The sequence below is a fragment of the Zonotrichia albicollis genome, chromosome 4, assembly GCF_047830755.1.
Source record: "Zonotrichia albicollis isolate bZonAlb1 chromosome 4, bZonAlb1.hap1, whole genome shotgun sequence".
In the NCBI taxonomy this organism is placed as follows: domain Eukaryota; kingdom Metazoa; phylum Chordata; class Aves; order Passeriformes; family Passerellidae; genus Zonotrichia; species Zonotrichia albicollis.
In genome coordinates this window covers 34,950,559-34,965,329 of record NC_133822.1, presented here as the reverse complement: position 1 = coordinate 34,965,329, position 14,771 = coordinate 34,950,559, and the positions used below count along the sequence as shown (strand labels likewise).

At 48.1% G+C, this 14,771-nt stretch overlaps 1 protein-coding gene across 1 annotated transcript in view; it reads right to left on the bottom strand.

Moving 5' to 3' along the window:
• SGSM3 (small G protein signaling modulator 3) overlaps nucleotides 1-14,771 on the bottom strand; it is a 30,882-nt gene that overhangs the window by 2,689 nt on the left and 13,422 nt on the right. The window contains exons 6-22 of the mRNA XM_074539429.1: nucleotides 14,446-14,654; nucleotides 14,202-14,309; nucleotides 12,862-13,005; nucleotides 12,235-12,430; nucleotides 11,885-12,030; nucleotides 10,755-10,982; nucleotides 9,850-9,904; nucleotides 5,528-5,655; nucleotides 5,072-5,227; nucleotides 4,502-4,556; nucleotides 4,067-4,116; nucleotides 2,735-2,887; nucleotides 2,568-2,638; nucleotides 2,216-2,264; nucleotides 1,923-2,008; nucleotides 1,439-1,561; nucleotides 16-76 (exon numbers count right to left, since the gene is read on the bottom strand). Of these exons, the coding sequence (XP_074395530.1) occupies nucleotides 16-76; nucleotides 1,439-1,561; nucleotides 1,923-2,008; nucleotides 2,216-2,264; nucleotides 2,568-2,638; nucleotides 2,735-2,887; nucleotides 4,067-4,116; nucleotides 4,502-4,556; nucleotides 5,072-5,227; nucleotides 5,528-5,655; nucleotides 9,850-9,904; nucleotides 10,755-10,982; nucleotides 11,885-12,030; nucleotides 12,235-12,430; nucleotides 12,862-13,005; nucleotides 14,202-14,309; nucleotides 14,446-14,654 (2,018 nt within the window). The remainder of the gene's footprint in view (nucleotides 1-15; nucleotides 77-1,438; nucleotides 1,562-1,922; nucleotides 2,009-2,215; nucleotides 2,265-2,567; nucleotides 2,639-2,734; nucleotides 2,888-4,066; nucleotides 4,117-4,501; nucleotides 4,557-5,071; nucleotides 5,228-5,527; nucleotides 5,656-9,849; nucleotides 9,905-10,754; nucleotides 10,983-11,884; nucleotides 12,031-12,234; nucleotides 12,431-12,861; nucleotides 13,006-14,201; nucleotides 14,310-14,445; nucleotides 14,655-14,771) is intronic.

The following is a 14,771-nucleotide window of genomic DNA, read 5'->3' as shown; positions in this document are numbered from 1 at the left end:
ATGCCACTGACTCACCTCCCTCTTTATTGGTAGCTCCCAGTCCTGAGAGAGGCTGAAAGCAAATTTGCCGAGGACTCTGCAACACAACCAGAAGAGTGTGATGTTAAAACGGACCCCCAGACCACACTCCCAGCCTTTGCCCACAATTGCTGCCCCAGGCACACAAATACACTGTCTTCCCAGCTTGTCCTGGCATGCCACTAAGCTTACAAGGGTGAAATTCCTTGTTTGATGGTGTTGAAAAGACAGCAGCAGTCACTCATTCCCTCTTTGCTGGGCTTCACATCCTCCCAGGCCAGGCTGGAAGAAGGAGCCTGAAGATGTGACTCAAGTGCAGCCCCTACAGAGCCTGTGCAGCAGCACAGGGAGGCAGGGGCAGCCCTGGCTCTGGGGGACTGCAGACATGCGTGGCTGAGGGCTGCACAACTGCAGCTGGCAATGGCAGATGGCAGCTTCCTCTCCAGAAAGCAGACCCCCTCCTGCAGCACCTCAGAGCTCTGCAGCCCCCTCCCTCTCCCTGGAGCAGAGAAGTGCCCTGCAGCAGCAGTGCTCAGAGGGCGCTCCCTTGCTGGCTGGGAAAAGCAGGAGGTAAGACGTGAACCAGTCCCACTCGGTCCTTTGGCTGTGCCCAACTGGCACTGTCCCCATGCTGTGGGACACGGCAGCCCAGAGGTGGCAGGAACCCCCTCCCATTCAACAGCAGGCTGAGAACACCCCGAAGAGTGCACACACAGGGCTGCTCTAGCTACAGATGCTCCCACTGGGGCCTGAGGCAAGTGGGTGGTGCACACAAAAGGCAGCTTCCACTGAAGGACACAGCAGGAACCAAGCTGGAGCAGTGGTGATAGCAGGGGATTTGCCTTCCAGCTCCCTGGGACTTCACCTGGCTTTGGTGAGTGCAGGAGGGCCAGGAGCATGGATGCCCAGAGCCCCAGAGATGTGTGCCCTGGGCTCCAAGTGACTGCTTTGTGCAAGCTCAGGCACTAAAGCTGCTTTCAGCCCTCTCACCTAACCAGGGAGTCAGTGGGTGACTGACTCCTTCCCAACCAATGACTGTTCAACTGTCTCCCTAGGATATTCCCTGTTCCCTGCTTGGACTTGGAGTGCCTGGCAAAGGACATGGAGAGCAGTGGGGGTGAAAAGGCAGACTCTCCACCAGAGTAGGTGTACAGCAGGAGGCAGGCAAAGGCTGCCTGCTTGTCACAAATGGACCCCAGGAGCCAAGATCAGGCAGGCACAGTGCCTCACAAAGAACGGCCCAGAGATTCCCTGCTGCCTCAGCACAGCAGGAAATCTCTATGGCTGGGATGTCTGGGCAGCCCACGCTGCAACTCACTGGAGAGGGCCCAAACCCAGCTGTAGTGAGGGCCACCTCCTGCACAGGAGGGGGAAATCTATTCCAGACACTGGCATGGGGACATGCCATGGGGACACTCACCTCAGCTCACATTTGATCTGCACCCAGCCAGGGCTACGCAGGAATGACCAGGGATGGAACCACTTCTCCACAGTCTGCAGGCTTGAGCACAGCACCTCCAGCCACAAATGCAGCACCTGCTCGCTGCAACAATGGGGTATAGGCTTGTTACTCAGCTGCAGCCAGGGAAAGAAATCCCATTCCTCTGGGGTAGTCTGTTTTCAGCCCTAGCCTTGACCCCCATCCCCAGCCCTGTGGGAACAGGATAACCCCGTAAACTTGTGTGAGCCAACCCATACAGGAGGATTCCTTGCTCCTTCTTCCAGCAAGGAATCAGGCCAGCACAACACACAAGGAACAAGTCTCTCCCAGTGGCTGCAGTGAGAGGGGGAAAAAACGATGCTGTGGCCTAAGTCTGAAACCACTGCTGTCCTTAAGCCCACTCTGTCCCTTCCCAAGCTCTTTGCAGCCAAAATGCTGAGGGTACCAGGACCAGATGACTCACTTGAGTCCAACACAGATCAGAGAACGAAGCTTCACATCCATCTGTGCATGTGCAGCATCGTGTGTCATGTTCACAGCCTGAACCGCCTGCAGGGAGGGAAGGTGTGGTTACTGCTGGGCAGCCACTTCAGCAACACAGCCAAATGCTGCCCACCCCCATCAGTGCCCCCTGCTACCACCAGAGGGGCTAAGAGAAGGTCTGGGAGACTCTGGAGCATCTCCCTCCAACAGTCTCCACAGGAAACATCCCCAAAGTAGGAGCTGGGCTCTGGCTGGGCTTGGGGCAGCACTCACCCGGTAAAGCAGCTCCTCTGGAGTGAGGACTTTGCCATCTTCATCAAGCCTGCAAAGATCACAGCAGAGACCCAGCTAGCTCCACTCACCTGAGCAGGCCTTTCCTGCCTCATACCCCAACAGCTCACATGCCACTGCTGAGCCCAGAGGTGCCCTGCAGCCATGAGAGCCAGACACAGACCGAGAATCAAACACAGGGGCCCACGGGAGAGGACAAGAGCCACTGCCAGCCCAGGTCAGCACAGGCACAGCCTGCTGACACCACACCCACAGGAGCATGGGGCAGACCACGAGCCTTGCCAGGGTGCAGAGCAGCATCAGTTTGATGAGCACAGAGGAGCAGGGCACAGACCTGTAAGTCTTGCAGAGCACAAGGCGAGAATACACGGAGTCAAAGTCCCGTTCCACTTCCCGGCTTGCAGCCTGGAGGGGCAGAGGGACACTCAGCACACCTGCCCTAAACCCACCACCTCAGCCCGCCGGCAGCACTGCCCCACGAAAGGAACTGGGACATCTCACCTCTTCAATGAACAGCCAAGGGTGGCAGGCACCCCCCAGCAGAGATGGCTTCTTCAATCCATGCTCAAATATGGACTTCAAGGCTGGACAGAGCGTGCCTCGCACCAAGTCTGTCACTCCCTCTGTGACAGAGTCATCTCCAGCGATGGAGTACTGAGGAACAGGGAGAGCCAGCTCTCAGGGGGCAGAGCATGGAGGTGATCCACTCACCTACACCTCTGCACAGACCAATTCCACAGCCAGGTGCCTGCCAGAACCCCCTCCCCACCTCTACCTGTCATGCTCTTGCATAAGGCCCCATGTTCTGTGCTACTGCAGGGGATCTCCTGAGACTTTTGTGTCCAGGTGGTGCCCAGGGGACGCCACAAGTGACCCCAGCACCAGCCTGGCAGCATTCAGCACCCAGGAATGTGATGGTGTGATGCTGACTGAGCTAAGGTGTGCAGAGGGACCTGCACTGAGGTCGCTGGGACTCCGTAGGCTGCTCAAAGTCAAGACAAACAGAACCAAATAGGAATTTCCAGGTCAGGGGGAACACCACTTTGAGGTGTCACCCTGACAGTCTCCTAACACCCCCATAAGTGAGATCCTCTGTTTCCACAGTTAGGAGCAGCAACCCTCAGCAGTGCAGGACATTTCTGTGCACAGAGAGGTGATCTGCATCTAAGGAGCCCTGAGAGAGGGGGAAGGAAGTGATAGGTCAATACTGACATCTCTCTGGGGGCTTGGGTCAGCCTTTCAGCTCTTCCTCACTCCCCAAATGCTGAGAAGAGAGAGAACCAGGCCTTCTCCACTTCCCCTGAACACTGCTGAGGTCAACAGCTGCTGATGTTTATCTCATGCACACTACCTGAACCTTGAGGACATATTGAAGTATCTGCTATAGATAAGTGCCATCCTATCACTGCCAGCTGTAAGAGGAACTAAGACAGATTGTCCCCTTGGGCACAACCGCTTGGGAAGAATTTACTGTCATGGTCACAAAGCATGAGCAGGATCCATAGGTACAGCCTCAAAGTATTAAAAGAACACAGGCAGCTGGGAGCAGACAGAAACACTGCCCTGCTTCCCCATCTCTAGGGTCCTTGCAAGCCCAGACATCTCACACAGGTGCCTTGGCAGCCCTCTGGGGCCCTCACTGTCCACTTGGAATTTGGGTGAACAGGTTTAGGAAGATAAGCTGCCTGATCACATCACAAAGCACTCAGAGGCCAGAGAAAGCAAACAGACAGAGAGGGAAATCTATGGCTCTTTTCAACTGTGTTTTTTTAGTTATGACATAACCCTTTTTTTAAATGTGAAGTTTTTTTTAATTGTGGGGTTTTTAAGTACCTCTTTACTTCGCTCATCCAAGATCTCCACAAATTTTGCAGGAAACCAACCTACAAAGAGTGAACAAAGAGATGAGCCTGACAAAGATACTGAGAAATCCTTACACAAAGCCCAGTGGGAGCTGAGAAAAAAATCAGAGTTCATAGGGCCTACCACCAAAGAAGGAAGCAAGCTGCCTCAAAAATCACAATAACTAAGGCAGCTGCACAAGAAAGCCACTTGCAGGACACTGCCCACATGCAGCAGTGGTGACATGCACCCAAGCACCCCAAGTGAACAGGTCACTGCTGCATGACTGCTCTCATACGTTTCCTTTGCCCCTGGCAGATACTCTGGGGACCTGGTGGAGCCTTTGGTGCTGTTGTAGCTGTTGTAGATGAATGAATGCTCTGCATCCGGCCCCACTCTCCCCAGTGCAACCCATCCTGTTCTCACCTCTCAGTCCATTCAGCTCTCCCACCCAACAGTGCTCATCCTTCTGGGAAATGATCTGAAAAAGAGGGAGTGGAAAAGAGCAGTTGAAGAGGCTGCAGTGGCAGGAGGGGTACAGCTGTCTGACCGTGTGTCCACAATGAGGAACTGCTTTGTTCTCAACTGTTTTGCCAAAGTTCTCTTCTCACATAGCCCAGGGCCTTCAAGGGCACAAAGCTACTGCAAACATCCTCTTCTCCCCAGTTTTAGATAGGATGCTCACAGTTAAATGCAAATGGATGCTTTTGCAATTCGGTGTGCAGTGTTAAACTGGGACTTGGGTTGGACCAAATCCACCTTTTGCACAGCTGTACAGCAGCTAGGAAAGGGACTTTGTGGTGGCAGCAAGAATGACCCACAGGACAACACTCACAGGAGCACACTGCCTCATTCCCAGGCAGTCCCTAGGAGCACCAGATGCCTCTCCTGGGCTCCTAACTGGGCTCTGAGCTCGTCTCCTCCCTCCTTTCCCTGCAGGAGAGGTAGCAGAGCATCCCCAACAAGCTGGCTGTGCCCGTGCCCAGGCTGACACACCGTGATGATGTCGTTCTTGCGGAAGCCCAGCTCGTCGTCGTCGTGGCGCTCAAAGTCCAGCAGTGCCTTGGCTCGGCGGCGCTGGGTGCGCGAACACGCCACGTAGTTCTCGTGGTCCCGCTGGTGACTCTCCATGCTGTAGTCTGGGGTCAGATCCTAGCAGGCACACACAGGAGAGCAGAGAGGAACCAAAGCCCACAGGTGACTCCCAGCTGTCTGCCAAAGCTTGCCTGCCCCTGTTCCCAAACCTTTTCCAGCTCCTAGACAGCAGACACCTCTCAGCCCAGCCCTCCACCACAGATGGATTAAGCAAGCCTCACCCTCCAGCCATTACACCTGGCATGCTCTTTCTCAAGCCCACATTTCAAGAGCATTTGAAGAGCCCTGTCGTGTGTTGAACACTCAAAACCCACGCCTGGAGCACACAGCAGTGCAGATCCAGCTGTTTCCACTCACAATGATGCAGTTCTTGGGATCCACACACTGGAAGTGCCGTGCCACCTGGAGAATGGCCTCACGCAGGTCAGCCACCAGCTCTGTCTGCTTGATGTTCTTGGCTTTCAGTGCCTCCAGATCATCATCCCCTGGTGGAGCCCATGCAGCCACAGGGAAGACAAAGCAAGTAAAGCAAGTACATGGTATTAATTTTTTTGTTACTGTTAGAAATTACTGGTTCTGAAGAAACCAAAAAAGCCTAACATCAGAAGTACCTAAACTAAGGCAGGCACTTACACCCAATCTATTCAATAATGTGAATAGTACATACCAATTTGACTGCATCAAATTTTAAGGAGATGATAATTCAAACTGCATATGGAACTGGAATATGTCATCTTTGATCTGTCTGGGAAACTCAGCATACCAAGGTACTACTTTAGAGAAGTGTCTATAATATACAGTCAGCTGAAAAGTGGGACACAAGACTGGGGAACTTGCAATAATTCCCTTCAACTGAAATTCTCTTGAATCTGAATCAGGTTTTGGTTTAATTACTTCTGATATTTGTATAACTCACAGGCTGAGAGCACATTTTCCACTGAGTCTTGGAAAAGATCTGAAAAACCAAGACAGCCCACTTTCCTGGGCCAGTCATGAAGTCAGAGCCACAAGAAACCTCAAACTCCTTAAGAGCCAGACTTCAAATGTTTGGGCTGTACAGAAATGGTCATGAGCCCAAAGTAAAAGTTACCAAAGCATCTTTTAACTATCACTAATCCCCCCAGGAGTTTTGACAGCCTATGTCTATTACCTTATGCAGAAAGATACCTGATGAGATGGATTCTTCAGACAGGTAATGTATCCAAATGCCTTAAACACTGGGTATATGATGTTTGGGAACAATGAAACATTTGCTTATTTTTCTAAAAAAATAATTTTGTATTAAATCCAAAGTGCACTTTCATATATCTATCTATATCTATTGCTCCATCTATAATATACTGAAGGTGTGGTAGCTTGATTAACAAAATTAACATTTGAACTGATATATTTTTTCACTGATTTCCAATGTTTGCACAAACACAGCTTTTATTCAGGAGCCAAGTAAATCATTGGCTAGCAAATTAGTACTCTGCTTATCTTCTAGCAGCACTATAGAAAACCATATGAATAAAGCGAGGCCTGAGCTACAGCTGCTGCAACAGCTATATGCACATTAAGCTTCTGCAAATCGAAAACTGATTAAGAGTATCTCTTAATCATGTGATCCTAATTAAAAAGACCCAAACTTTAGAAACATAAATAAAAGCACAAAATTAGGCATAAAATTCTTTTTATAATTGTTTTCTATTTGCTACATTAAATTATTTGAGAGACATCAGATACACAGAGCTTAAGAGAAAACTGAACTTTGCTTCTAAACTAGAAAAATTGTGGGGCACAGTTACTCCCAGTCCAAGCAATAAAAAAATAACCAAATCTCCTCCTCTGTATCCAGGGGTAGGTACAGAGCATGCCAGAACTCTCACTATTCAGAGATGCAGAGACTGAAAATAGATAGGTGAACACACAGACGTCGGGGATTCCCAGAAATTTCATGCTGCTAAAATAAAATGAGACTCAAGAAGAAACCAAACCACAGCTACACTACCTCTGTGGGCTGCTCTCATTTACATAGACCATTGATTCTTTCTGTCATCTCTCAGTCCCATCTGGCCAAAACACCATGCTCTTCCCTCTGTACTCAGATCAATCCTAGCCAAACATGAGCAGGAAATGTGGGGATCAAGTCCCACACTCTCCCACCTTAGAGTGGGCATGGTACGGAGGAAGGCAGCTGGCGTGTCTTCCAGACTCACCTCGCTGCACTCAACATGTTCACTTTCAAACTTCAACACCCACATTTCCAAACAGGAAACCACACTGCATGGCCAGCCACATGTGAGCAGGCTCTACTCTGAGCCTGCAAAGACTGACGAGCTGCACAGCTCTGCACAGCAGGAGCTCTTCTGCATTGCCTTGCTGCAATGCCCACACAACAGGAAAACACCTCTTGCACGTTCTGCTCTCCACCAAATAATCTTTCATTATTTCTTTCTCTTCCTGCATTGTAATCTGGTTCAACTCTTTGAATCTCAACTACACAAAGCCCTGACCAACCTGATCTAGCATGAGCAAGAGTCTGCTTTAAGCAGGAGACTTTGGAATACAGACACTGAGAGGTCTCTTCTAAACAGTGCTCCTGTGATTCTATGACTCCTGCCCAAGTTACTACACATCTGAATTCACTCTAAGGAAGAAGAATTAAGAATTAAACTCTCCTTCCTTCCCAGATGAGGGCTAAGTACCAGTTTTACACAGTAACTATCACAGGCAGCAGACTTTACATTTAGGACTGACTGTCAGTTCCTGGTAGAGGGTGAATTTATCACATACAAGCTTTCCTTCCTCTCACTTGGGCTGAGTTTTTCTATTGTGGTCAACTTCTGCAGGATGACAACTTCTCAGTTTTATCCAACATTTTAAATACTAAGAGTAATGTTAGGTAAAACACATCATGGTCATTGTACAGAAGCCCCACTAAAATGATAAAACCCTATCAATTATCTCTGTTCTACCACTGATATATTTTGAAGATTGAACTTAAATTTTATCTTTGTGCAAGTGCATAGCTCACTATCACTTCCATAAAAATACTCAAACTGTCAAGGACAGAGACACAAGATAGGTACATGTGGCAGCCAAACTCCCTGCCAGTTCAGTCTGTACCAGCTGTATGATAACATTACATACAAAAGCTCTGAGTTTAGATTGCCCAAGCAACTTTCCTGCATTTCTTCACTTCTGCATGCTTGACTTTACAGAATCATGGGTATTCCACCATAATTTTTCTATGTAATGCTCCATGTGCTTGTAGGAAACCCATGACAATATATCAGCTTCCTGGAGAACATCAGAAAAGCTCCCCTCTGGAAAGACCAGTAAAGCCCATTTTTAGATTTATTCAGGCCATTTCAACAACAACAGGAATACTGTTTGAGCCCTGCAAATTCAGTATGCTGTCTTCTTCCGGAAAAACAATTCCTGTGGTGACATGTGGCAATTTCAAGAAGGCTAGCCAATTTCAAGTAAGGTGATGACACTGAGACTTAAAGCAGAAAGGGCTCTCATGGAGTCAAGAAATAAGTTACTCTTAAACCTCTGCACAAGCTATTCTGACTGTGCCCTTCCTGGATATATGTTGGCTTGGCTCATAAGTGAAGAAAATTAAGAGTCAAAAGCAAGACTTCCCCTTGTTGTTGAAGTAACAACATCAAACTCTCAATAAGTAAGGAAAACATAATGATGCTTTCATTTATAATTTTGATGGGTGACACACTAGACATCCTGCCCTGTCTCACATCTTCAGAGATGTTCCTGAACTGAGCAGAGTAAGATCAGAGTACCACAGCCAGCCTGTGGACTGCATAAGGTCTGCCAGAAAATGTGTTTGACCTGTTGGTCAGTGCAAGAAGGACATTACAGCTGGGCTGAGCTGCACCTCCCAAGGTCCACTATTCATGGACTGTCTAACCTAAAATTTACTTTCTGAGCTCAGATCTGTGGGAATCCATAAAATCAGAGGATTTTGGGAAAGCTGCAAAAGGCAGGCCTCAGAGACAGCAGAACTGTGATTGGAGATAAGCAGTAGCCTTGGGATAGGTCAGCAGAAAAATTATGTAAAATGTAGAAAAGTAAGGACAAAGAACAATGGTCTGTGTATTAGCTCTTGTCTAGAATAACTCCTTAAGCTAGAGAAAAGGTTATCTAGCAAGATATTAGGAAGTTTTAAGCTTAATAATGGAGCTCTGTGCATGGTGTTTTAAGGCTTACAAGCAGGTATTGTATTCAAAATAAGCAGGCATTGTTTTAACCAAAGGTACTTGTGCTTCTAGTAGTTAGATAGGACTACTATCAATATGCTTTTGCTTTGTGTGATTGGTCAAAAAACTTATAAAGTAAGTTGTAACATTAAGTTCATGGTCTGCTGCCTGGGGTGTGAGCTGATGACATCTTCCCATTGTCATAATCATGAAATGAGACTGATGCTGAAAAATAAACCAGCTCAAAGTACGTTACACAGCAGTCCTATCCTGTTTGTGATTTGTACATAGACACCCAGCCAGCAGTAAGATCAAAGAAATCAAGCAGTAAACAACACTTCTTCCCTCTCATCCTTCAGTTCTGACTCCCTTCTCTCCAATCCCTCTGTCCCAATGTTTCCCTGCTTTGCCTGCTCCCCTCCTTCCTAAGCTGCTCTAGCCACCAACCACACACGACAGGCACAGCACCGTCCTTACCGAAAAGCAGAGAGGTGATGCCGGATTTCCTGCGCTGAGTCCTGCGTCGTACAATCTGCGGGAGAGGCGACAGAGAACAAAGTGCACACATCAGGACAGATTCCAGAAATAAAATAAAGCAACTCTCCACACCAGCCAGCTCTGGGCAAGGGGTCCTGACAGCTACCACTAGAAGGGGCAGGCCAGTGAACTGGCAGTTTTGGACAGGAGCTGTTCTAGTCCAAATGCATTGAATCAGCTTTACTGCTCCACCTGCTCCATGTTCAACAGGTTATTTATACCTTAATTATTACAAAAGCATAATTGAAGTTCAAGAATCAACCATGATCCGTGTAAATAATTTTAACTCTATTTGTTGCAAAAAGCAGTTCCACATGTGATTGCATATAAATTTCTAAGTGGATGGGTATTACATTTTAGAATTGCCTGAGTGTGTTGTCTGCGATTGTAGATTTCAGTCTAAGATTAAACGCTGCTGCGTTTTTAATTTGGCCCCTCAAAAGCAGCTGCTGCTGTTTTTTGACTCTACCTTCCAAGGTTATTTTAGTGCACCAGTTTCTTACTAATGGATTAAATTCAGTTCCTACTCTGTGTGCTTCAAGCAAATTCTGCCAAAAGCATATGTTGTTTCTTTTAGTTTTCATTAATGAAACGCATCACATTTCATCATCACTCTCATGAATGATAATTACAATCAGTGCTAATATCCCTTTCATCTGGGGATTTATTAACCAGGACAGAACTGGCAGCATGTAATTGGTATAGGACTTGCCAATACATTTTCTTCACTGGGTAACAATTATCCTGGAACCAAAAATCCTCTCAAACAGGAGGACCTCCTGCTCCCAAACCGTAAATGGGTGGGAATCTGTAAGGCATGGTAAAAAGGGACTCTGTGCACTGACTTTGGACAGGTTGTTGACAGTGGAGCTGGAGTTGAGCAGCTGCCCCTGCTCAGCGATGAGGTAGGCCAGGTGTTTGCGGCGCTGCGTCTCCACGGCCACGTCGCTCAGCGAGCCCGCCACGCGCATGGCCTCCCGCAGCAGCACATCCGCGTCCTCGATCTGGCTCGGGATGTCTGACAGCGTGTTGAAGATCGAGGCAGAGTTCTCGGACTGGATCAGCTCATCCTCCTGCAACAACACAGACATTTTTACCTCATGGAGGGGTGAGCATGACAACTGTGCTCCTGAGGCTGCTAGATGCAGTTTTACATTCCCAGTGTACAGACTGGGCAGGTAAAACTAGAAAATTCCATTAAAAAACCTTCAACAGGAAAAGTCCTAGTTACTTTTGAGAGGGGAACAGCATCTTCTACTGCTCTACTGCACTCTCCTCCAAGAATTCTAGCTGGCATTTTTTTGAATCACAGCATTCACCATTGAAATGAAATCAAATCAGCACAGAAAACCAAACTCAAACCTGTTCTGCACGAACCACTGGGACTAGTCACAGCAGGGATCTTGCTAGGGATAAGAGAATGGGAGCTGTACCCTAGAGCACCATGTCAAACTGTGCTCCACCTCGCCTTTACTCCCATCAGGATCACCCTTGCCCTTCACACAGCAAACTGAATACAAAATTGTTTTTCACATAGAAAAGGAAAAGATCAGGCCAGCCAAATCAAATGCAGTCATCTCTTAGAGCATTCAAGCAATACCATTCAAAACTTCCCAGATGATCACAACTTTGGCTTTCTCTTTCCTCCCAGATTGTGCAAAATCAAGAGGTATTGATCGTTTTGGTTTAGACAAGATGGACCCTCAGGTTGGAATCTAGACTGATTAGAGGGTGGCAACTGTAAGGTTTAATTATGTGGAAACAAATGAGGTATGCACAGGAAACAGCAATCCCTAATTTCTGTGAAGCGCCTTAGAAGTTTTTCACAGCCTCCAGTTCTGAAGGCAGCAGGACATCATCTTCCCTAACACACTTCCAAACCACATACAGCAAGAGGATACAAAATCTTCTTGTCCCTAAATCTCAGAATTAAACACTGAAGTACAATAAAGGAGGAAAAGGAGTTGGGAATTACCTTCATACTTAGCATGCCCAAAGTGACTTGGAACAGCACCAGAGAGCCCTCGTAGAAGAAGAGGTCCCAAATACGCAGCAGCAGCTTGATGTGGACAACACTAGCAAAAGAGGTGAGGAACCAGTGCAAGGTGATCAGGGAGAGCTCTGTGAACAGAGACATGGAAAGTGATCACAACAGAGGAAGTCAGTCAGCCAGTGAAGGTGGACTCTCCTAAGGGCTTTCCTCCATGCATTGCCTCCAGGGTCAGGAGGTTTGCTCCTCTCCTTGATGCTCCCCTTTGTGAAAAAAGAACTATGCTCCTTGTCTGCATGTCACCCTGGCAAGAAATTTCTAGGGCACACTTTTACCAATGTCGTGCTCCTGCAGCAGCTTGTCCAGGCGGGGCAGGTACTGCACGATGAGCTGCCGCAGGACACGCTGGTCTGTCTGCACACCCATGAGGGTGGTGCTGAAGTAGGAGGCAGGAACCAATTCCTCAATGATAGCACACATCATCCAGAAGGCATCTTCCTCCTCCAAGAAGAGCAGCAGCGAGGCAGCCACCTAGGGTTTTGAAGGAAGAAAAACTGCATGTTCTAAGAAGAAACTCTTGCAGCAGAGAGTAGAGAAAAACTGCATGTTCTAAGAGTAGAACTCTTTCCCCACTTTCTCACGTGGAGAGATGGACCAGTATCTATGTGATGAAAATCTTCCTTCTGCAGGAGCTCTACTGCAGTCTCCACTGAAGAGATTTCTCCTCAGTATAATGACTGCCCCCTCCCCAACAGATGGATCAAAGTCTTCCATATCTTTGGGTGTAGGGTGCTATTCTGCTCTCCCTTCCTTAGGAAAAGTCTTCCAGGTGGAAGGGGTTTCTCTTCATCTCACCTGGAGACCACAGTATCTGGCAGCACTACCTCAAATCATTCATGCTCTGGTGTAGCAGGCAGAGACAAACTGATTCCTATCACAAAGACACTCTGAAAGCAGGTTACCATGCCAGTGCCCTGACAATATCCAATGTCTGGGTAGAGCCAGGCAAGTCCCCGTAGTATCCTGCGCAGCCGTGGCACCCCGATGCTGTTCATGTTGGAGAAGCAGGCGTTGCTGGGCATTGTGCGTAGCAAGTCCTTTTCAATCTGTCAGGCAGCCATGAACAAGGACAGAATCAGTTGGCAGCATCTGAAAACTGCCTTCAGCTCTCTGCACTTCCCCCTGCCCCAGGGAACTCTGCCTCCCCACACACACCCATAAGTCCTCAGGCACCAAAGAAGATGTCCCTGTCCAAGCACCTGGGGTCAGTTTAACAGCCTTCAGTGACATGTAGGAAAATGCCAGTGCAGACAGTGGCTTGCCAAATCCCTAGAAATACTTGCCTAAACTCAGACCCTAGTTTCACCACTGACAATAGGAAACATACACTAGTTGGGAATTACATCTGCTTGGATTTCAAGCACAGCTTCCCAACAAACATATTCCAGAGAAAAACCAACAACCTGGCCAAATCCATGAGGTCAAAGAGGGAAAGGGAAAACATCCTTTAACAGTCTTTAATAGATGTTCACAAACTTTGTGTTCAAGGGAACAAAGACAGGCAATGAAAGCGGCTGCCACAATCTCAACAGAGTTGCATCTGTCAGCCTTTCATCCTTCCCTTCCCTCAGTGACTGTGAGGATGTTTGATGAGATGCAACTGTGGCATTTTTCTTATCATGGCAAGGAGCTCCCGTGCCTTCAGCCCAGGCTGCAATGCAAGTTGGCAGTCACCAGATACCATAGCAATGGGCCCCTCCTACGTAGTTAGCACTGACTCCATGATTGACAGAAGGCTGATCAATCTGTCATTATTAGGAAATCCATCGCTTTTACAGACAGCTACAATACACGTGTACTTGATTGGTCCTTTAATTAAAACATCATCACCATTGCCTAATTAGGAAACCACCCTTTGGTAAACCAATCTCCATAACACATTCCACATGTTCATAACAACACGTGCAGCAAGTTAAGATAAGAATTGTTTCTCATTCTTTTCTCTGATCTTCTCACAGTCTTTTCCCAGAAAGGCCTGGGAAAGTTGTCTGTTGCTGTATGTGGCCAGAGAGCTGCTGCTACATTTTCTAAACCTTTTCCTGATGTCCCCGGAAAGAGCAGAGGAAAATAATTGTTTTTCTAACAAAACAGAGGAGAAATATGCCCCACAGGATTAAGCTTTATTAGGATTTAACCACACATCCTCTCAACTGCCCCTGCTGCAGGTGTCAGGCAGACACCCCATCCTCCTCACACAGCAAATCTTGCCTTCTTCCCACTGAGCACTTGAAGGATCTCCTACCTGTTTGGCAGCAATGGTTTCATCGTTAGAGCTGTTTTTCACGATATCTCGATAGGACATCTCTGAGTTCCTCTTCTTCTGCAAAGCCCCTGAAAGGCGCATCCACAGCTGGGGGGACAGGGTGAACAGAGACAGAAGTCACTCAGCCACAGAAAGCCATAATCTGGCACCCTCTCAAGAGATCCCATTCCATGATCTCTCACTCCAGGCAGGAGTGCCTGCCCAGAACAGGCAGCACTCTCACCTGTGGCCTCATGCTATGTGGGATGCCAGCGAGCACCAGGGAGCGCAGCTTGTCTGAATGTGGCAGGGTGACCTCAATTTTGTCCCAGGTGAGGTCACCCACATCATGGTTGTGTGTGAATTCCAGATGAGCCTGCCACTTGAGCCTTTGCTGTGGCTCCTCTGTCAGTGGGACCCCCAGAAGCTTGCTGGAGTTTGGCTCAGCACCATCTGCTTCAGCAAAGGGAAAAGAATGGGAACAAGTGAGAGAGGGAACAGGAGAGGAAATGAACACACGGCAGGGCGGGGAATAGGATGGCCATCTGAAAAAAGCACATTCAAAACATT